This window comes from Bos javanicus, chromosome 6 (assembly GCF_032452875.1).
Source record: "Bos javanicus breed banteng chromosome 6, ARS-OSU_banteng_1.0, whole genome shotgun sequence".
In the NCBI taxonomy this organism is placed as follows: Eukaryota; Metazoa; Chordata; class Mammalia; order Artiodactyla; family Bovidae; genus Bos; species Bos javanicus.
Window position 1 is genome coordinate 22,092,005 of NC_083873.1, and position 23,418 is coordinate 22,115,422.

The 23,418-nt window shown below is 38.4% G+C and overlaps 1 protein-coding gene across 7 annotated transcripts in view; it reads left to right on the top strand.

The window, feature by feature from the left end:
* Window positions 1–19,388, top strand: part of CENPE (centromere protein E) — an 86,068-nt gene extending 66,680 nt beyond the window's left edge. For all 7 annotated transcript variants that reach the window (XM_061419499.1, XM_061419500.1, XM_061419502.1 and 4 more), the window contains 9 exons: window positions 744–941; window positions 1,596–1,799; window positions 3,957–4,172; window positions 6,309–6,494; window positions 8,693–8,805; window positions 10,718–10,815; window positions 13,226–13,409; window positions 15,032–15,297; window positions 17,842–19,388. In XM_061419499.1, coding sequence (XP_061275483.1) covers window positions 744–941; window positions 1,596–1,799; window positions 3,957–4,172; window positions 6,309–6,494; window positions 8,693–8,805; window positions 10,718–10,815; window positions 13,226–13,409; window positions 15,032–15,297; window positions 17,842–17,936 — 1,560 coding nt within the window. In that variant the 3' untranslated portion in view covers window positions 17,937–19,388. The remainder of the gene's footprint in view (window positions 1–743; window positions 942–1,595; window positions 1,800–3,956; window positions 4,173–6,308; window positions 6,495–8,692; window positions 8,806–10,717; window positions 10,816–13,225; window positions 13,410–15,031; window positions 15,298–17,841) is intronic.
* The last annotated feature ends 4,030 nt before the right edge of the window (window positions 19,389–23,418 follow it).

The window sequence follows — 23,418 nt, forward strand, 5'->3', positions numbered from 1 at the left end:
AGAGATCCCCCCAATTTGTTGATAATAGAGCTCACTGGTGACCTCTGTCGGACTGGTTTTAGTTGAGTGGTTAAGGAAGAGGCCAAATTACAAGAGATTAAGGAATGGTGGAAGTTAAGGGAAGTGGAGAACTGGTATCTGGCCTTCCTGTTTGGTAAATTCCCCTGCAGGCCCTGATACTCTTCCACAAACCCTGGCAATTGGATATCCAGAACTTACTAAAGAGATCCATGCAGCATATGATATTCAAATTATTATCATCTTAAAGCCAGACATCTAAATACACTTGACAAGTAAATCTTGTGACATGTCATACCCATTTTTGTTACCCGGTCAAGGCAGGCAGAAGATGTTGAAAATGATCTCAGGTATCTAGCCGGGAAACCTGGGTGGTTGATGATATAATTAACCAAAAAGAGGATAATAGACATAGATGGGTTTCTAGGGAAAGTAATCATGTACATTTTAAGCCTATTGAAATTGAGGTGATTGTAGGACATCTATGCAGTGTATTGCAGGAGGAAGTCAAAAATATAGAACTAGAGAGAGGCCTGGAAGTTATTCTCCCAAGTTGCTGAGAAGAGAAAATTGAGAGTAGAATGGCTCTTTCCACATTCCTCACTTAACCAGGGAACATAGATAAACAAGAGATGCCATCCTGCCTCATAGTCTCAGGGGTCTAAAGCTTCATCTAAACATGGTACAAGTTTCATTTCCCAATTTGTTTTATGTTTCTCTGCAAGTATGTGCTAAGCTATGTTGCAAGGACAAAGGAAGAACAACATGAATCCATCAATAAATATGAAATGGCTTTTATTGATGAAGTGGAAAAGCAAAATGAACTGCTAATGAAAATACAGCACCTTCAACAAGATTATGATGTACCACCCGGAGAATCAAGAGACCTCAGATTGAACCAGAGCATGGATCTACATATCGAGGTATGATTTGTTTAAAATGGGTTTAAGTAGATGTCAAGCCTTTATCAAGTTGAAAAGTACCTTTGCATATATTTAGAGTCATTTTTACTTACCAAAAAATAAAAAATCAGTTGCAGAATGACAGCTGGCGAGGTGTGAAGAGTGCCAGATAATAGTGTAGCATCCTTTCAGAACCCCAAAGATATAGAAAAATAGATGTAATATCATCAAGTGGGAATTCATGGAACCCCAGAATAAGTTTCCAAATGCCTTCTGAAACTCCCTAGATCTGTGACTGGGAGTCAGAAACATTTTCATTACAACTCCACATGAAGTGTCCTACTCAGCAGTATGAGGCCAGCATCCAATTTCCAATACCATGTGCAGCCTGTTATGTGCACAGAAAGCAACATCCAGAGACTGTTCATATATTGTGATAATTAGTCACAGATGTATAGTTTTGAGGGGCTTTAATTTGAGCAGGATTTGTAGACTTGCCTTTGTTACATAGGTTGTACTGCCAAAATTTTATTATCAATAACTAAGGTTTTAAACTAAAATTATATTTACTTTAAAATATTAAGAATAAAGTTCAGTAAGGTGTTTTTCCCTTTTTATGATATTTAGATTAAAACTTTTCTAATGTTCAGGTGATTCAATGCTTATTTTTCACAGGAAATTCTTAAGGACTTTTCAGAAAGTGATTTCCATAGCATAAAGACTGAATTTCAGCAAGTATTAAGTAATAGAAAAGAAATGACTCGGTTTCTGGAAGAGTGGTTGAATGCTCATTTTGATATAGAAAAGCTTAAAAATGTCATCCAGGAAGAAAATGATAGTATTTGTCAAGTGAATAACTTGTATCATAAGAAAATAACGGTAAGTAGTAATTTTCTTGTGCTACCTCATTCTTCTTCTTGTTGTCTGCTTTAATTTTTCTACCTCATTTGTTTAAAAAAAATCTAAGAACAATTTAATTTTAAGTATTTTCTTAAAATTTATTTGCGTGTGCTTTGTGAAAAAAGTTGACTGCACAACATCTTCCTTAGGATAATTAAAGATATATTTATACTTGTCAAGAAGATAAAATCTTGCTGTGTAACAATCAATTTTTTACGCTCAAAATCCTCTTGCCATTTTCCTCTTTCTATTCTCACTTTGGGCTGCTTCTGTAGGAACTGAGCCTCTTTTCCAAGCAGCCCCCGACAATGTGAGCCCAGAGCCTGTTTCAGGGCTACAGGCAACAGCTAGAGGAAACCCCTGGACAGCTAGTCAGCTGCTTCATTAGTAAGGCCGCACATGCTTCTCATCTCGGCAGTGTCACTGTCACATGCCCGGATCCTTCAGCTTTGATGTTCACACCGTGGTTTGTAATCATCGTTCCAAAGGTGACCAGCCCTAGGGAACAGATTCATAAGAACCAACATCGCTTTCAGACAGTTTGTTTCACCTTTTACTAATCAGAATATTCATTACCTAGAAAAATACACAGTAATGAGAACATTGCTTATTACTGCATGTAACCAGTGGAGAAGGAAATCGGTGGAAAAGGCACCCCACTCCAGTATTCTTGCCTGGGAAATCCCATGGAGAGAGGAGCGGGTGGGCTACAGGCCGTGGGGTCACAAGAGTCAGACCCAACTTAGTGACTAAACCACCATAAGTAACTGGAGCAGAGGGACCTGGATTAATGTTACAGCGTTTAATATTAGTGTTATGTCTCTGTGTTTGGGTAGTTATTTCCAAACAAAGACTTTAACTTCATCTGGAAACAATACTTTAATCATATTGAAATATAGATAATGTTTCTAAAAAAAATAATTGCCTGTGACTGGATTGTTCATCCATCTGTTAAATAATCCAGGCTAGCAAAATAGTAAATGAGTTGTTTCAAAAAAAAAAAAAATAGTTCACAGTCAATGGAGAAACGCATAGCCAGTGTTTGGATAAGGTAATCTCCACATATTTAAGTGTTGTTCTTGTAATGTTGAAGGCCCAGTTGTGATCAAAAAGTAGGAGTTCCTCCAGCAAGTTCCTACTGTTCTGCACAGGGAACTGTACTCAATATTTTGTAATAACTTGTAAGGGGAAAGATCTGAAGAAAAAGTAAGAGAGAATAGTGATAGAGGGAATCGCTTTTCTCTACACCTGAAACTAACACAGCATTGTAAATCAATTAAACTTCAATGAAAAAAGAAAGTAGGGACTCTTGCAATGAGGACCAGCATGGATATATGGCTTCTTCCAGCACCCTGAAAGAAGCAGCTGGTAATTCTATGTAGTGTGAGGTCCTAGTTGAGAGCCATGGAGCATCCAGGATGCTGGCAAGAACACAGCTAAGTTAGGATCCAACTCTGACAAACTGGCCGTAAAGCCACCCAGAAATAAATGGGTGAGACCAATAAGGCATCCATGATGACAGCAAAAAGCACATCCCTTAGAAGTTAGGAGTAAAAGGATGATATGAGTAATTTCAGAGCCAGTTAGGCTTTGATGTAAAAGAAGATATTGATTGATCACTATTCCCTGCACAGAAGTACAGGGTTTTCAGATTCATTACGAAAAGTCAGTGAATGATTTTCCCTATAAACACTGAGGTTTAGAATGAAAATAGCTTGTTCAGTTTACTGGGTATGTCCTGCTATTAGATGTCAGTTAATGTTCATGTATGATGTGGTATATGTCATAACGTGCATAATAACTTTAACCTGCATAACTCTTCAGATTCTTCTTCGTATGTTAGTCGGGATCCAATACAGTGAGATTATCATCTTGCAAAGCAGCACAGGTGCTCTTCAGCTCTTACTGTTTTATTCTCATCACCAATATCCAAACGTCATTTGAAATTTCAGGAACTGATTTGAACCACAAAGAATGTTCACATTCTTTTAAAGTTCTTTTCTGGAGTGTGCTGAATAATAGGTGTCAACATATGCCTTGTCGTAGAACACTAGTATTTTCATAGTGTTTTCCTTTTTTTCTTTTATGTAATTCATTTCATTTTAGAGCTATAATGGTGTTTTTACAATCCAATAGGCTATAATGAATGAATTAACAGAGTTTGAAGAAAGAAATGCTACCATAGCCAAAGAATGGGAACACGATCTGAAATCAGTGAAAGAAAACAATCAAAAACTATTTAAAAACTACCAAACTTTGAAGCTCTCCCTGACCCCTGGTGCTCTTGTTAATCCTACTACACAAGACAGGAATCTTCATGTCACAACAAGAGCTACACAGCAAGTCACAGAGGTGTGTACTTTCTTAGATTTTTCAATTTGCAGTTTCATCAAAATCTTAAAATGCCTTTAACATTTTATATGACATTTATATATAACAGGTCTTACATAGCATTTCAGAGCAAAATTATAGTATTGAATGTGTTAGGGAACATGGGTTATCTTTGCATAGGTGTGATGGGCTTGTTTTTTTAAATAAAGTTCTATTGTGGCTATCATTCAGCTAATTAAACAGCTAGGTGTTATATAAGATCTTCCCTTTGGATTATGAAGCAGAAGTAACTCATAGCTTAATTTGATTACTAGATGCATACACCACTTAAAGTATTGTTACCGTACAGTGTAAGCTTCCTAAATCTTGTGACTTTCTATTAAACTATAGTCTGTGTCTTTATACAAAACTAGTTTAAGGGGAAAGAGCAATTTAGGGTTTCTCTAATTATCATCAATGTCTTTCATATTGGTTAATGTTATAATCAAAATAAAAATGGAAGAGGCTAAAAATAGATTTTGTAAGCAGATTACCTGTGCAGAAGAATCAGTATGTTACTTGAATAATTCAATTACTTTACCCTTACTGGGACTCTGTAAAGCAAACATGGTATTTTATTTTATTATCACACAAAATGAATTAGAGGGGAACCCAAGAGTAAATTATAACTGGTCATTTTCACTGAAATAAACACTCATAATAAAACAACAGCCACTAGTTTAATAAATACCAGCGGAAACCAGAAGGCCACTAGTATACAGTAGATTGGTGTATTGATTACTGCAGACCTCAGTCAGCTGGCAGGAATTTGAAACCCATCCCACAAAGCAGTAAGATGAAGAAGCAGCAACCCAGGACATGCCTTATCAGATAAGAAGTCGTATGCTATTAGTTTGGAAATTATGCCAAATTAGAATAGTTTGGTAATGATATAGGAATAGAGAAGTAGAATAGTTTGGTAATGATTCAGAAATAAGTAAATAGAGCATTGGAACAGAACAAAATTCAGTACACTCAGGAAAGTTTGAGAATTTGTATATGATGATGGTTAACAATCAACTCAGTGAGGGAAAAATGCTTTACTTAATATTTGATTCAGAACAACCAGCTTGACATCTGGGGAAAAAAAAATCTGGATTTCCACCTCACTCAAACAAAAATAAATTCTGGGTAGGCCAAAAAGAAATTATTTTCTGAGAAACCTGCATGTATATCTATGTGAATAATCTCATAAATATGAACAAACTCAGATATTTAAATTCCAGTATTTTTGGTACCTGGAAAAAAAAACTAGAAATCACCTAAATGTTCATTAGCAGATGATTTCCATGAAACAGGATGTATGTATCCATGAAAACAAATATGAGAGATCTACATAGATAGCATCACCAACTCAATGGACATTAATCTGAGCAAATTCCTGGAGAAAGGAATGGCAACCCACTCCAGTATTCTTGCCGTGGAGTGAATTCCACGCACAGAGGAGTCTGGCTGGCTACACCCATGGGGTTGCAGAGAATCGACCATGACTTAGCTACTGAACAGCAACAATGTGCATTGATAATGGAAAGATCTGGAAAATATATTGTCGAGTTGTTTTTTTTTTTTTTTTAATGCAGAACTATAGTATGTTCCTACTGTGTGTGTGACTGTTTTTATGAATTGAATATTCACGTATGCTTAGATACACATAGAAAACTTCCAGAAGGATAGACCTGGAAGAGTCAAGTTGTTACCTTAGGATCAACTAGGGTACTGAGGTGGGGAAAGTTACTCTTCATCAGTTGTTCCATTATGCTTTTATTTTTCAAGTTCAAAACTAGATAATAAAAATAAAGGAAAAGACATATTAAAGAGCTAATTATCAACTCAAGTTGTGTTCATTTAAAATGTAGGTGCCTATTTAAAATGCTTGGTACCATGCTAACTAGTAAATAAACACTAAACCTTATAATGTAAAATCTGGGCATTTTTTAACTCAAAAAGTGTCAGCTTATAAATTAAAAAAAAATACATGTGTAAATTGGCATTTGGCTTCTCCTTCTCTTTTACCCTTTGTTAATGCGATCTGTGAAAATGATTACCTGTATATGATCATCTTTGTCTTAATTGTGACTGTCTTTATGGCAGATGTTAAATGTATACTTTTTCTAATAGAAAATTCAAGCTCTGGAAACATCACTCCGTGAAGCTAAAGAAAGTGCTATGCATAAGGAGGGCAAGATTATGAAGATGCAGAAAGAACTTGAGATGACTAATGATGTAATAGCAAAACTTCAGCGGCAAGTTAATGAATCAAATGAACACCTTGAAAAAACAAAAGAAATGATCCAAGTGCTTCAGGTAATTTAACAATCTCATTTTACAAATATAAGAGTGGTTTTTTGTTTTTGTTTTTTTTTCTTTTACTGTTGAATTTGGCAGATGCTTTGGGACTCAGCTTTTACTTGAACTTTGTATTATCTATGCATATCTGAAGTTCAGGACTCAAAACTTTTAAAAAGCAAGTGACAACTTTGAAATGTAGGAATATATTTTCATCCAAAATGATTTTTATCTTCCTAAAAAAATGTTTTTAAGAGACATATAAATATTATTCTTTATATAAATATAAAATATATTTATATATATATTTTATATATTTATATATATATTTATATAAAATATAAAATAAAGTATATTTTTTTATTTTTCATAAAAAAGCTTCAGATCCAAATAATATTCTTTATTAGATAAGTACATTTTAAAAGTCTCTTTTCTTCCACTTAATCCCTTGTTGTTGAGTCCCACCTGTTAGCCTGTCAGCTGACTCTGACCTGTATTTTAAGGAATGTCTATGAATGTTTTGACCCTGAGTGCCATTATACCGTCTGTGCCCTCGTTCGTTGTGTCTTTACCACTCCCTTTTGTTTTAGCCCAGCCACTTCTCATTCTTCTTTTACTTGAGTCCAATCCTAATAGGTATTTGTGTTATCTCTGCTCCAGTGTCTCTTCATTGGAGGTAAAATCGGGAACTAGTCAAGAATGTCTCTTCTTTCCATTATTTAATATTGTTCTAAAAATTCAGGCTCACTCAATGAGACATGAAACAGAGAGGCAAGAGAAAATAATCTTTTTTGTTTTGGTGACAAATGTTGGTATAGCTAAAACCAAGAAAATTCACTGTGAAGCTTTAGAATTTTGAGACTACTATTTTAATATTTCAAGTAATTTAATGACCACATTTTTATTCATTCAACAAATATTTGTTGGCTACCTGCTATGTGTTAGTCATTGTTCTAGATGCCACATGTACAGTGATGGGATAAAAAAGTTTCTCCCTTCCTTCAAGGAGTTTACATTATCATTCAGGAAGTGAGAAAATAATGAAATATATATGCGTGTGTCAAATAGTGAAAAATGCAATGGAAAAAAATTAAGCCAGACAAGGTACGGGGATATTGAATAAAGTAGGAATGTAAGGGAAAGAGATGTGATTTTATAAAGGGTTACTGAGGAGGGCCACACTTTTAGAGTGATGTGAAGTGATGGGGTGAGCAGTGTGGTAGAAGGGCCTTCTAGGCAAAGGAAGTAGCAAACATGAAGGTCTCAACACAGAAACAGAAAGTCTAGACATGTTTAGGAAACCACAAGAAAGCCAGTGTCTTCCTGAACAGAGTGAACAAGAGGATAGAGGTGGGAAAGGAGGTGAAAAATAGCAGAGAGCCAAATCAAAAAGGGTCTTGCAGGCTCCTCTGGTTTTTATTCTAAGTGGGATGGAAAATCATCAGAGGATTTTAGCTAAAGGATATCATGGTCTTAGTTAATTTTTAAACAGTTGTCCTTTGAAGAGAGAATCCAGGAGAGTGTGTTAATGTGACACACTAGCTGCTATAAAAAAAGGGAACCAAAAATGCAATGGCTCAAATAAGATGGAAGGTTATTTCTTCTCTAGCTCATGTAAAAGCCTGAGTTCCAAGTTGGTGGATGGACCATCTTTGACTATAAAATATCCTCAGCAGGGAATCCCCTGGTGGTCCAGTGATTAAGACTCTGTGCTTCCATGGCAAGGGGATGTGAGTTCGATCCCTGGTTGGGGAACTGAGATCCCGCACACCATGTAGTACAGCCAAAAATAAACAAAAAGTTTAAAAAAAAAAAAACCCTCAACAATGCTGAGTAATACTTTGTGCCTTAAATTTGATTCCAGTTTGATATTTATATTGTTTTACTGACATCTTTTTCTTTCATTTTCCTGATTAACCTGTCTCTATCCATTTCATTGTTTTCCACATCTGTTTCATTTGTTTAGGTAGATTGTTTTAAATTGGGAAAAAAAACTTGTTGAGAGAAACAAAATTATATGTTCTCTAAATACATATTCGCTTCCAATTACTTTACCTCAAATATCTATCTGTTATTCATTTCAAGGTTAAAATTTGTGCCTCCCCTGCTTTTCATATATTAAAAGATTGCTGTTTCCAAATGTATCTGCCAGATCAAGGCAGCTCTTCAAAATTTCTATACAATTATTATATTTTTCTGTTCTTTAAAACATTTAGGACAAAGCTGCTTTAGGAGCTAAACCTTATAAAGAAGAAATAGAAGATCTCAAAATGAAGCTGGTGAAAGTAGACCTAGAGAAGATGAAAAATGCAAAGGAGTTTGAAAAGGAGTATGTCTTTGCCTTAATCGAACATGCTTTTAAAAGCTTAAATCTCCTTTAACTATATAAATTTCTTTACATTAGTTGTTTTTAAAATATAAGAAATTATTATTATTTGCTTTTCTAAAAATAAATTTAACCACTCACGGATTTCAAATTTATTAAATTCTCATTACATATGTAAAGGTTTTAAAATAAGCACAATCCCGGTTGCTAACACTATGTCTTTTTTTTGGGGGGGGGGGTGCTTTTTGCTCATTATGTATAAATAGCTTTAAAATACCCTTTTTATGCTTGAAAGTGAATGTTAAAAACCCTGTGGTGGGGAGTTCCCTGGCAGTCCAGTAGTTAGGACTTGGTACTTTCACTGCCACGGCCCCAGGTTCAGTCCCGGGCCAGGGAAGTAAGATTCAGCAAGCCACAAGATGTGGCCAAAAAAAAGACCTGTGGGTTCCAGTTTGCTAAGGTTTCTGTTGGTTTTTACTTATTTTATTTATTCTTTCTGTCATGTTTTTGTGGAAAAGTTGTATTTCCTTTTAAATTATAATACCTAATACCCAAGTGAGTGAGTGAAGTTGCTCAGTCGTGTCCGACCCTTTGCGACCCCATGGACTGTAACCTACCAGGCTCCTCCATCCATGGGATTCTCCAGGCAAGAATACTGGAGTGGGTTGCCATTTCCTTCTCCAGGGAATACCCAAGAGCATATTCTTTTTTACTGATTTATTTATGTAGTACCATATACATGGGGCTTCCCTGGTAGCTCAGATGGTAAAAAGAATCTGTCTGCAATGTGGGAGACCTGGGTTCAATCCCTGGGTCAGTAAGATCCCCTAGAGAAGAGAACGGCAACCCACTCCAGTATTCTTGCCTAGAGAATTCCATGAATAGAAGAGCCTGATGGGCTACAGTCAATGGTATTGCAAAGAGTTGAACACAACTGAGTGACTAACACACACACACTCACACACACACACACCATATACATAATAGCATGCCTGAAGTTCTTTGTGATATAGAATAATGAAAAGACCATTAGTGTCAGGGAAACTAAGTTAGAAATATATTGCCTCTAATGAATATATCACCTTTAACAAGCTGTTTATCTCTCTGGGCTTCACATTCATAATCAATAAAAGGATTGGTTTATATTAAAGGATTTCTTATCCCTCCTGGCTCTTAACATTTTTAATTCTTCCTATAAATCTTTAATAAATATTTAATGATAATGTGTAATTTTGCTAAATACGTAGCACTTCAGATCTTCATTCGTTCTAACCAGCCTTCCAGTGATAAAAAGTGAAACATATCTGTTAAGATCTTCATCATAAAAAGCAATTTTACTTACAGAATAGAATCAGCAGATACTGTCAGCCTCTAAAAAAAGCAGAGTATTGTACAATTTATCTCTGCTGATTAATGCTTAAGCGAACAGTTCATAAAATGTCTCTACCAGGGAACAGTGAGCAGAATTTGACCTTTGATTATAACGCTTTGGACCAGACCTGCAGCTAGGGTTTGCTTTCCTGACTTTAGAACGGAAGCTGCTTTTTGCTTTCATGCTCTGGTGATTGTTACACCTTCTTGGTATTTACTTGTTTTATGGTGCCCCCAGGTATAACTTTACTCAATATACCTTTAATAGCTATTGAGCTTCCAGAAATTTAAATAGAATTGATTTCTCAGTGTTAAAAAAAGAAATCATTCCTGCAACCAGGCAAAATGCTTCCAATTTGATGATATAATAGCTGTGAAATGTGTGATACCAGGAAGGTATCATGAGGGGTTACCTACTGCTACCTATAAACATTATGTTGATATGATGTGTCTTCTTACTAGAAAATTCTTGACAGCAGTTGTGTTTATTCCTTCATTAAAAATCTGTTTCTGGGTTTTTACATATTTCTGTTGCTCTTAATAGAATTGCTTCAACAAAAGCCACTGTAGAATATCAAAAAGAAGTTATAAGGCTATTGAGAGAAAATCTTAGAAGAAATCAACAGGCCCAAGATACCTCAAGTAAGTGGAAAATGCTGATACTTCCTGATCTTTCCATTTTACTTCAGTACACTTGACATTTTGAACAGTACTATTATAGGTAATGACGATCAAGAATAAACCTAAGTTAATCACTGATTTAGAAAAAACTTGTTTTTTCAGATGAATTCATTGGGCTTATATTTATCCTGTGGTATCTTCTTAGTTTCGTATAATCTTGACTGTTTCTCCATTATAGAGTCTTAGAAAATAGGAAATTTGCTTTTGCATTATCAAATCTTTACATATTAGTGAAGATATCTTCAGTACTATAAAAGAATGACTTAACTATCAGGGTATAAGTATAATTCCCAATAAAAATACAAGCACATATCTTAGTAGATTGTAACCATATGCACAGTAAAAATATCCATTCATAGTAAAAATAAATATTATCCAACTTGTTCTTACTGGCAGGGTGTTTGAAATTTATCATAGGAACAGTCTTCAAGTCCAGTGATCAATTTCTGTCTATATATCTCTCAGTTCAGTCGCTCAGTCATGTCTGACTCTTTGCGACCCCATGAATTGCAGCACACCAGGCCTCCCTGTCCATCACCAACTCCCAGAGTTCACTCAAACTCACATCCATCGAGTCGGATGTGATGCTATCCAGCCATCTCATCCCCTGTCGTCCCCTTCTCCTCCTGCCCCCAATCCCTCCCAGCATCAGAGTCTTTTCCAGTGAATCAACTCTTCGCATGAAGTGGCTGAAGTACTGGAGTTTCAGCTTTAGCATCATTCCTTCCAATGAACACCCAGGACTGATCTCCTTTAGGATGGACTGGTTGGATCTCCTTCTAGTCCAAGGGACTCTCAAGAGTCTTCTCCAACACCACAGTTCAAAAGCATCAATTCTTCGGCACTCAGCTTTCTTCACAGTCCAACTCTCACATCCATACATGACCACTGGAAAAACCATAGCCTTGACTAGACGGACCTTTGTTGGCAAAGTAATGTCTCTGCTTTGGAATATGCTATCTAGGTTGGTCATAACTTTCCTTCCAAGGATTAAGCATCTTTTAATATCATGGCTGCAGTCACCATCTGCAGTGATTTTGTATCCCAAAAAAATAAAGTCTGACACTATCTCTCAAACTATACCTTTTTCTGTATTTCTGTTTCTTATGTTTCATTTATAAAGAGAAAATGCTAACCAATACTTAGATCAGCTTTGTAGAGTAGGACAAGCATTGAATTCACAGTCAAGGACAGGTCTCTGAATTGATTGCCCTCGTTTAACGCTGTGTGAAACCCTGAGGACAGCCCTGACTTAGCTTATGTGTGTAATTGTTTGAAGGATCACACTAAAAGTTGTATGTGCGAGCACGCTGAAAATTCTGAAGGTCTAGCAAATGTAGGATGATATTTGTGTGTATTATTGTCCACTCATTTAAAAAAAAAAATCAGAGTACACTTGGCTGGTGATCTGGTGGTTGAAGAATCCACCTTGCAACGCAGGGAATGCAGGTTCAATCCCTGGTCAGGAAACTAAGAACCCACATGCCGCAGAACTACTAAGCCTGTGTGCCGTAAGTAGAGAGCCCGTGTGCCATAACTAGAGAGCCTGTGTGCCACAACAAAAGAACCCACATGCCTCAACTAAGACCTGACCAGCCAAGTAAAGAAAGAAAGAAAGAATCAGAGATAGTGTTAAGGTGATCACAGCTGCAACCTGAAAAACTTCAAGAGATAAAAATAGACTTGAGAGTTCTTGTTGTTACAGGAGGATCACTATAAGTACTCTTGATTTGTGACTTTCATGTTGTCCCTGATTTCAGAATCATTCAAAAGGAAATGGACATCAAGTATCTTCCCCACACATACCTGTACCCTTCTGTAAGAAATTGCCAGTGACCCAGTGGATTAGTCTACGTCAGAAAGCACCTCACAGTTTCATGCAGTTTTATCTAAAATGCACAAAGCAGTTCCTTACATTTCTTCTGCACACATAGGGTAGAATCTTTAATAATGTATGCTTTAATATCAACTCAGGTTCATTTAGTGAACAGTATTGAGTACTAGAGGTTCACTGAGTGGTGGACACACACACGCTGTAGGAGGAAGTCTGCCAGGTGGTTCCGCTGGTAATAGAAGACCGACAAGTGAGGGACGGCTCTGTCTGGGGAGGACCCTTACTACTGCAGCCACGGAAAACAATACTAACAGGGTTATGGTAGTGGGATTGATTGGTAGAAAGCAGCAGGAGGATTCTAGAGCTATGTGAAATTGATGGCCAAATAGGCATGTGAGGTAAGGGAGAAGGAAGTCAAGGTTGACTTCCAGATAGAGGGTAGTGGAGGTATTTTTATGACTTACTGCCCTTTGTTATGGTTTTAATTTTGAGCTATTCAAATTATCCCCCACCTGTCTGTGCTTTTGCGTCCCACAGTACTATCAGAACATATTGATACTCAGCCTTCAAATAAACCCTTAACCTGTGGAGGTGGCAGCGGCATTGTACAAAGCACGAAAGCTCTTATCCTGAAAAGTGAATATATACGGCTGGAAAAGGAGGTTTCTAAGTTAAAGCAGCAAAATGAACAGCTCATAAAGCAAAAGAACGAACTGTCAAGGTAAGATCGCCTTATATGATACAGAAATTACGTCTGTTACATGTTGGGGAGAATGGTGTAAACACATAAGTTTTGTCTTTTTAGTTTGTTTTCTTTTAGAGGGGGGGACTTTTTCCCAACTAAATATTTTTTTGCATTTGATAATCCTTGACACAATATGGAGAAAGTAACTTTTAAAGTTCATATGTCTTTTCTAAAAGGAATAGGAATACACTAGCACCATTCCATCTGTTTGCCATGTATCAACTGACCTACGTTTAACTAAGCCAAGAACCAGGAAGTAAAAAAAGATCTTTGAGGGGCAGCTCATATATACCACAAGTCCATATACCCAAGTCAGTGGGCCCTACTCAAGGAAGAGCCCCTTAGGTCCCTTACTGTAGCTGCTTAGTTTTACTTGTAAACGTATCTAACAAATTTAATTATTTGGCTTCTACCCAAGAATAGAATCTTGTACTAACCTCTACCAGTGATACAATAGAGGAAAAATAGGCATTAAACTAAGTAAAGTCCACAACTAACTAATTCTTTGTAGTGAGTGCTGTCAAGCAAACAGCAACATCAAAAAGTAGGACATGAGGAAAGAGTATATAACAGAGAGATGAAGTCTTGGTGTGGGGAGTGGTGTTGAACAAGAGATTAATCTTTAAGATTCAGTGTGAAAACTGAATAGAAGTTAGGCCAGATGAAAGGAGAGGCAGGTAAGCTCTCTAGGCTGAGGGAATGGCATGTGCACATGCTCTGAGTCAGAAACAGTGACCTGCTGGTGGAGCTGAAAGACATCCAGTGTAGCAAGGGCAGAGATGGAGACAGTGAGGCGTGAGATGAAACACCAGAGGGAACTGGTCCGGATAGCACAGGCCCCCAGAGGTCATTGGGAGGACGTTTGGAGGGGATCTGAAATGTAATGGAAGGATTGCCTCCACTGGAGGAGACCTTGACCTTCTGAGATCAGACAGGATCTCAGTATAGGAGGCCCCAACTTAGGAATTGGTTTATTATTGCCCAAGCAAAAGATAGTTTTGGCATGGACTGGAATGGTGCCAGTGCAGATAAAAATAAGGAGATGAATTTGAGGAATAAGTATGAGGAAGACAGGGCCCTAGGATTGTTGCCCAGGTTTCTCTCTGGAGGAACCAGAGCAATGTGGTAGCATTTCCTCTATGAAGCAAGAATATAATGAATCCAGGAAAGCACCACGAATTATTTCTCTTAAAATAACAGATACATTAGAGTCATCTATCCCAGAGACTAATTTATCAAATTATGGCCACAAAATACACTAGATCATATCATCGATTCATTTAAAAATCTGATATCATTTCTTTTCAAACCCCCACGATTATGGAGATTTACTACAATTACTCAGTTTATACTGACCTCATTTCATTTTCTGAACTGTAGAAACAGTCCAAACAGGAAGCATTAGGTTGAAACAAGAATGTAAATATGATAAAATGCTAAATGTTATGTTATATATATTGTAACACACACCACAATTTAAAAACATTTTTTTTTAAGTGTGAATACATTGCAGGAATTGCAGTCTGTGGTCTCCTTTTTTCTCCTACTCCCCCTCGCCCACCACCACCACATTTAAGCTATTATCATCATCTTTCCAGTGAGGTCAAGACATGGAAGGAGAGAACGCTTAAAAGAGAGGTTCACAAAGAAGTAACTTGTGAGAATTCTCCAAAGTCTCCTAAAGTGACTGGGACACCCTCTAAAAAGAGACACCATATGTCTTCTCAATGCAAAGAACGGAATGTCCAAGATCCTGTGCCGAAGGAGTCGCCGAAATCTTGGTTTTTTGATAACCGATCAAAGTCTTTACCAGTACCTCCTCCAGTTCGCTATTTTGATAACTCACGTTTAGGCCTTTGTCCAGGTAGGTAAATACACTGGTTACTCAGAAATGGGGGGATAACAGTGGGAACTTCTCTTTACCACATGACGCCACAGGGCAAGTACCGACAGGAGAGGATGGAGTTGACCAAGCTCACAGGGCAGAGACTTCATTGCTTTCTGGGGGGGACAGAGTTTCTCTGAAGCACAGTCACTTTTTACCCTGAGTGAAGTCTGTGTGTTAAACCGTCAACTTTTCCCTGAAATGGACAAGCAACATTCCCAAGGACATAAAGACGCTACCCTATTCACAAAACTACTTTTACTGAAAAAGACTTTCTTATGAATTCAGTGGGCCAGGATTTCCAGTAGGATTATATATTCATTTTACACAAGCCAGATCATAGACTTGTATCATTTACTGATTCATTCAGTCAATTCTTTAGTATCAGAATTCTTTAATATCAACTCTGTGATACATATTATACCCTAATGGTGAAGTAACAAGCAAAACTAGATGCGGTTCCTGTCCTTCTAGAGCTTACAGTGTACTAGGTATAGACAGCAATCAGGTAGTCAAAGGGAAAATTCTAGAGTGCAAACGGCTCTGAGGCTTAGAGTAGGTTTTTGTTTTAGGAATATTATGGAAGTCTTCCTTGAAGAGGGGAACTGAGATCTAACAGGTTAACGGGAGCTAGCTGAGCAGAGAGAGGAGGGCAGAGCATTTACAGACAGAACATTGACAGCTCCAGCCAGAGTAGGAGGGACCACGGTCGGGGGAGGGCTGAAAGAGCATGATGTGGAAAAGCAGGCTTCTGTGGATGGAGTCAGTGAACCAAAGAAGAGAGGCAAGAGCCAGACCTGCAGGACTCTGTAGAGAGTGTAGAGAATTTAAACTTGACCCTGAGAGTAGATGGAGGAAGCCTTCAGATTTCAAACAAGAGCAGAGGAGCATGATGGCGCGTACATTTTGAACACATTGCCTCAGCTGTAGGGTAACCCACAAATCATGGGAGCAAGAGTTTAACAGGTGCCTGGGCAAGGGGACAGCGTGAACTTGGGCAGGCACAATAGAGTCGAGGAGATGCGACAGATGGGAGAGATCTGGAGGTAGAATCAGCAGGCTCAGTGCCTGATTGGATGGAGTGGGTGTCGGGCATCAGGCTTACGCCCAGCTATGCGGAGGCACTGTCCACAGAGATGGGGAACGTGCCGGGAGAAGCTCTGTAATATGGTGTGTCTTAGCCTTTCTCACCATGTGCCCAGGAGTGCATGGCCAGAGCCCTTGTGACAGTGTCTCCACCTGTCAGAAATACCCTATGATGCATTTGTAGAAACCTAAAACAAAAAAACCTTCATCAAAAGAGGCAGCTGCCAGATACGTAAAGCTCTGAGCAAAGGTTGCCAGAGTGTATGAGAGCTCTGAAAAGTCAAAGTTTTAGTCGCTCAGTGGTGTCTGACTCTTTGGGACCCCATGGAGCATCTCTCTCCAGGCTCCTCTGTCCATGGAATTCTCCAGGCAAGAAAATGGGAACTGTGACAAAGAAGGAATCAGTTCATTCTCATCAGCTGCACATCAAAATTGAATCAAGTCAGCACCTTGACAGTGCTCTTAGGGAGATAGTACAGAACAAAGCAATTTGGGAAAAAAACTGAAACTCTTCAGCTCTTTGAATAGTATTTAACAAACACTTAAGGACCTTCCACTAGTTAACCCTTCCATAGAGCTTTTGGTGTGTACACACACACATACACACATACCATTTTAGAAGAGTCTTTGGAAAAACTGATATGTTTTCTAATCACCTTTTGATTTTATCTGAAAGTGCCAAAGGCACAAGCATAATATGGACTAATCAAACTGCAAATAAAAATGCTTAAGTCTTTTTATAAATACATGGATCTTTCGGGTATGATTTTTAAGTGAAATAAAAGGCCGGGGGGGATACATAAATCAAAAATTCACCAATTCAGAATTAAAGGACATAATCCTTGAATTAGTATTAATAAAATATCAACCTAAAAAGTTAATGTCAGTTTTTAATTTTAATTATAAAAGGAAATTTTCATTATCTCAAGATCAGCTATCCTATATTTATGCATATATAATTTTAAAACAGTTATTACTTATAAGTAAATAGATGCAGTTAAAGTGCCTTTTTAAAGCTTCAAAGAAAGCTTTCCAACGATGGCTAAGTATTCTCTAAAATGCATAGTAGTGTATAGCACACTAGTTTTTCCCTGAAAACAGGACAAAAGAAAATCAAACTCAGCTAATCTGTTTGATTCACTTTGCTTCTCAGATTGATGGATTCCAACTAAAAATTTATTACTTCTAGGTTTTATGTACAATATGGTTTTTCTAACCATTCATTTTATGGGAAAATGGGGAATAAACATCTTCAACTCTGATGAAGTGAAGCGTGCTTTTTAACAAGGAAATTAATGACCGTGTCGAAGTGCCATGTTTTATTCTGCACATGTCTCTACTGTCACAACATCCTTTCCACTTTAGTTATATTTGGGTTTTGTCTATGTTTTCACTAATATTACTTTTGTTGTTGATATTTTTTTTTTTTCTCCTCAGAAGAACAAACTGCTGAAGTGGAGACCGAGGATCCCCAGCCAGGTCCTTGGCAAATGTCGTCAGGAAGAGATGTGCCAGAGTGCAAGACTCAGTAGACTCCGCTCTGCCACTTTCCTGGAGGCCCAGCATTCCATGTTTGGAAGTGTCTGTGTTTATTTCTTTATGTGTCTATCCCTGGCAGTCCTGTCTCAATCCAACTTCAGTTCAGTTCCCACTTTGCCACTAGGATTGGAAGATGAAGGAATGGGATGCATTCCCATAATCTAGAATGGTGATAGCAATATACCTTCTTCTTAAACGTGGTAATCCTTTAGAAGTTGAAAAGTTTTATTTATTTATAGGTTTTATAAAGAATAAAGTTATTGAAGGAAATTTCCAATCTTTCCATGTATACATAAAATGTATATATTTTTATTAATATAAAATTATCCACATATGACTTAGAGAATTCCAAAGCATAAGTCATAAGTTAATATAAAATATCATTTGATTAACAAAATTACAGACTCTTCTTTTAGTGTCTTGAACATTCAGTAAATGTTTGATTACTTGTTCCAGATCACAGCACCATGTAATTTAACTGATGGTTTCTTGGGGGGATACTCAGAGTGTATCTGGCCCTCCTCTCTTCTTCTGTGTTGACTTTCAGAATTTTCCTGTAAAAATATACATATGCATTCCATATTTCGGCTGTTAAGGGATATCAAGTGATACAGCCTCTGCATTTTCTAGTTTTAATCTTCCTTTTGCTGAAACAGCTATGGAAGTTGTTTCTCACTTTCCAGTTACAACCCACCCCACTCTCTGTGCAAGCACTCTAAACTGGTTTGTTATTAGACTTTGTAGTCGGTTGCACTTCATTAGCAACTGGAAAAAAACCACACCAATTTATTGTGTCCTTTAATTTTAGACATGAGGAAACAGCGCCAGAGTTTCTATCAAGGTAGAGTTTTCTAAATCTGAGGTGCCCACAGATACACAAGGCATCTGGACTTCATGCAGTCTGTAAAACCTCTTAAGTTCAATATTAACTTGTGTGTGTGGATCCATTTTTCTAGGATACTAAGGTCCATACTGTCTCTTGTCATATCCCCAGAGGGGTCTCTGACCTATAAGAGGTTGTTATGAACTATGGTTTTAGAAAGTATCTGATACTTTATATCACAGGATTTTGAAAAACCACACAAAACAGCAAGATGCATTTAGAACAGAGTTAGTGATTTCAAGGCATTCTTGGCTCTTTGGTAAGACTATTTATTCAGAGAAAGAGATTATGAATTGCATCATAGTCATCATTCTAAAGTCTGTGGATAGGATATTTTCCCTTATCTTAACACTGTCATAGGAATTCACTAACGCTAAGGGGAAAGTGTCCCCTCCTATAATCCTCTCACCTGGACCTGTTTCTCCTTTCCACCGTTACCCAAACAAAACACTGTAACAGCACTGCGGGTTTGATTCTTTACAATGTCCGCTTCCCCCAAAGTATTGATAATGGTAGGTAAATTCACCTGACTAATAAAACTGCTCTGTGTATGCTCACACAATTGTGTCCAACTCTGTGACCCCACAGACTATAGCCCGCCAGGCTCCTCTGTCCATGAGGTTTCCCAGGCAAGAATACTGGAGTGAGTCGGCATTCCTTTCCCCAGGGAAACTAAAGGCCATTAACAGTAAAATCAGTCATCGGGTTTCCAGTCTAACAGAATGCTGCTTAAGTCTCTGAATTTGGATGTTCAGTTCCTTCCTCAGATTTGGGAAGTTTGGGGGCCATTATTTCTTCAAATCAACTTTTTGTCCCTGTCTCTCCTCTCGAAGTACCACCATATGTTGGTCCACTAAGTACCTTAGGCTCTCTACACTTTTCTTTTTTCCTTTAGGCTTCTCTGACCGGGTAATTTCAAATGACCAGTTTGTTGATTTTTCTGCTTGATCAAGTCTGCTGTTCAACCCCTCTAGTGAATTTTTCAATTTGATTATTATTCAGCACCAGAATTTGTTTGGTTCTTCTTCATAGTTTCTATTTACTAGTTAATATTTTCATGCTGTTCATGCATTATTTTCCAAAATTCATTTAGTTGTCTGCATTGTCTTGAGATCATTGAGCTTCTGTTATTTTTAATTCTTTGATAGGTGATTCTTAGATCACCATTTTTTTGAGTTTCGGGAGATTTATCTTGTTTCTTTCGATAGTCCATGTTTGTGTGGCTTCTGACGTTTTGCTGGGTTTTATGCATTTGAAAAAAAGCAGCCACCTCTTCTAGTCTCATACAGGGAAACACCTTCATCAGTCAGCTCGTTTATAGATTCTGGGGAGCCTCTGAAACCTTTGGAGGGTATGCCCTTCCCTGGGCTTGCAAATGAGAGGGTTGCCAAATTCTTTTTCAGGCGCTCATGATCTCTCCCTCTGGTGTCTGTCTGCAGTACTGCAGGCTCTTTGGTGCTGCAGCAGCAAGTCACACCACGGTCCTTTTTTCTCATCAGCCCCCACGCGTCCAAAGTGTATCAGCTTCCCCGTCAGCACCCCAAGTCAGGCGAAACACAAACCACTCTCTTGTGCAGCCATTCAGAAAGCTGGAACACCAGACACTCACTCTTCTCCTCCCTCCCAAAAATGAAGCCTCCAGGGGGTACGTGGGCCTCACTGCAAGAGCCACACCAGTCACTGCAAGTTCTCTGGTGCCAAGCCATGCCAGTTCCATCAAGACTCCAAGTCAGGGGAGAGTAACCAGTCACTCAGGCACCCCTCAAAAAGCTGGAACTTCCGGTGAACCTTCCACTCTCCTCTTTCCCCTACTCCCCCATGATGGGGAAACTGAGCCAGGGGCTAAGCTGTGCTAGCCCAGGGATGGGTGGCTGCAGGTGAAGTGAAACAGCTCTCCTCACCTGCTTCAGTGTGGCCATTCCCAGCTTTGCCCTGACCTAGGGTACTGCCACCAGGGAAGCCCTTCTTAACTGGCTTCTAAAGTTTTCACAAAAGTATTTTGGCCCATATATTGTTGTTAAGTCGGTGTCTGTCAGGGAAAGAGCTTCTGTCCCTCCATCTCTCTGACATCTCACTTGGTATGTGGTTTACCTCTAATGATAACAAATTTCAATATTGTGAATGACTGCAAAGGAATGATTATGAAAATCAGCAATGGAAACTCACGAGAATGTTAAAAAACAATACTATGGTCAGACAATACTAAAATGATCTGAAAAGCAAAATTAGGAACAAAGAAGACAAAATATTATTCATAGGAGACATGCTCTCGAGCCTCACAATTATTACCGAGACCTTACCATTCATATTCAGCAAATATTAAACAACCATCAACTACGTGCTCATCATCGGTCTGGGCACCAAAATGTACCGCCTTTGTGGAACTCGTCGTATTTGGAAAACAACGCATATAGTTTTAATATGAACTGATCACAATGTAAAGGTGGAAAAGTTACAGTCCCTAGCTTTGGAGAAATTTAGTCCGCTGAAAATACAAATGGTTAAGCAGATATTCGCATTACCATGAGACAGGCGGTCATAAAGCAACCACTACTGTTGAAGATCAGGGGATGAAGGAAAGCTCAAGAAAGCTGCCTCAAGAAAAAGTATCAGAACTGTCATGTTCATAAAATGTGTATTCCAAAATCTTCAAAAGTCAAAGAAAAGGGATTGTTATTAAAGCAAGGAGCACAGCTGGATAATGGTTTCAGATCATTAGACTCAACAGTATAAACTATAGTAAGGCAATGAGGTTCTGTTACCAAAAACTAGGCCAGGGTGTTTTGGGTTTTGGTGCCTTTTTTTTTTTTTTCCTAAGGACAATATTTTCTATCCATTATAATTGAATTTTTAATAATGTTTATTAAGTACAAAAACACTCTTTTATCAAGTACTCCAATACTTCAGCCACCTGATGGGAAGAGCCGACTCATCGGAAAAGACCCTGTTGCTGAGAAAGATTGAAGGCAGGAGGAAAAGGGCATGACAGAGAATGAGACGGTTGGACCGCATCACCAAATCAATGGACATGAGTTGAGCAAACTCCGGGAATTGGTGATGGGCAGGGAAGCCTGGCGTGCTGCAGTCCATGGGGTCACAGGGTCGGACACAATAACTGAATAACAACAAAGTACAAAAATAGCATATTCTACTGATGGCTTCACACGCCAAGTCCTTCCTCCTCGCGACATCGCTGGGGCAAGTGCTGTGATCGTTCACAGACGAGAAAATTTGTACAAGACGAGATTTGTAGAGTTAAGTGACTGATTTAGCTAGTGAGGGAAAGATGGGGGACTTACCTTCATCCTTCTGACTTCACAGTCTTTGTTTCGAGCCACTGTGATTACTATAAATACACATTCACTCCAAGAGCAAAAAGCATGATCTAAAGAAGTTTATTTTCTCACATAAGTTCAGAGAGCTGATTTTCAACAGTTATGGTTACTATAGGACAACCTGTCACATGGTAATGCTGTCAACTTAAGGCTGTCTTCAAGGAACCAAGGCCCTTCTCTCACTCACCCTGCTGTCTTTAACGTATGCTTCTGACCTCACACCAAGTCACAACATGGTTGCCATGTCCCTAGGCATCACAACTGCATTCCAGGAGAAAAGGGCAAAAGTCAAAAGCTTTTTCAGAGAGTCCTCAGGGTTCTATCCAAGAAGGAAGATCTTGGAGATTTCAGCTTACATTTATTTCATTGACCAGCTCTAGAAGCAAAGACGGCTGGGAATTTGAGAGTTGTTTTCCAGCTTTTATAAAGCAAAAGGCAGGGGAAAGTGAGTTACGTGGGTATTGAGAGACCCCTACTTAAATAGCACATGCACAAACTAGCCTAAACAGTCTCTAGGCTCAGTTACATGCCTGTTAAGTATGAGTTAGTAAGCCTTGTAGAGAGGGCTCACATGATCTAGTAAATCTTTTTCCATCTGATATTTCCATTCTCTTTAACCAAACTTGATTTTTGGCTCTTACCCAGCATGCACTTCGAAGTTCCCCGACTCAGCCCCCGCAGTGCACTCAAGATGACTGCGTTCTGCCACTACGTTTGTAATGAGTGTTAGAATAGATTGCGTGTGACAAAATAACCATACCCGTACCTTAAAAGCACGAGAGAATTTCCCCGCCTCAAAACAATCTAGGTCAGGGTGCAAGAAGGAAGGCTCCAGGATCTTCAAGGACCTGGTTTCCTTCTATTTTGTTGCTTTCATATGCAACTCCTGGCTCATTCTCTCTCGAGTGCCCCCAGAGCAGCACATAGTAAGTGCAAATAAAAGAGCAGGACTTCTGTAAAATTCGTAAAGGAAGTGATTTCCACATTTTAAGACACCAGATGGTTGGATGGCATCACCGACTGGATGGACATGAGCTCCGGGAGCTGGTGGTGCACAGGGAAGCCTGGCGTGCTGCAATCCATGGGGTCTCAAAGAGTCGGACACGACTGAGCGACTGAACTGAAGACACCAGTAAAATGCTTTTCCACTTTTTCCTTCTAGCAGTCGGAGTTAACAGTTCTACCTAAACTCCACTAGATGGCAGCACATACACATAAAATATGTGAATGTGCGCCTAATTTTCTAAAAACTGAAAC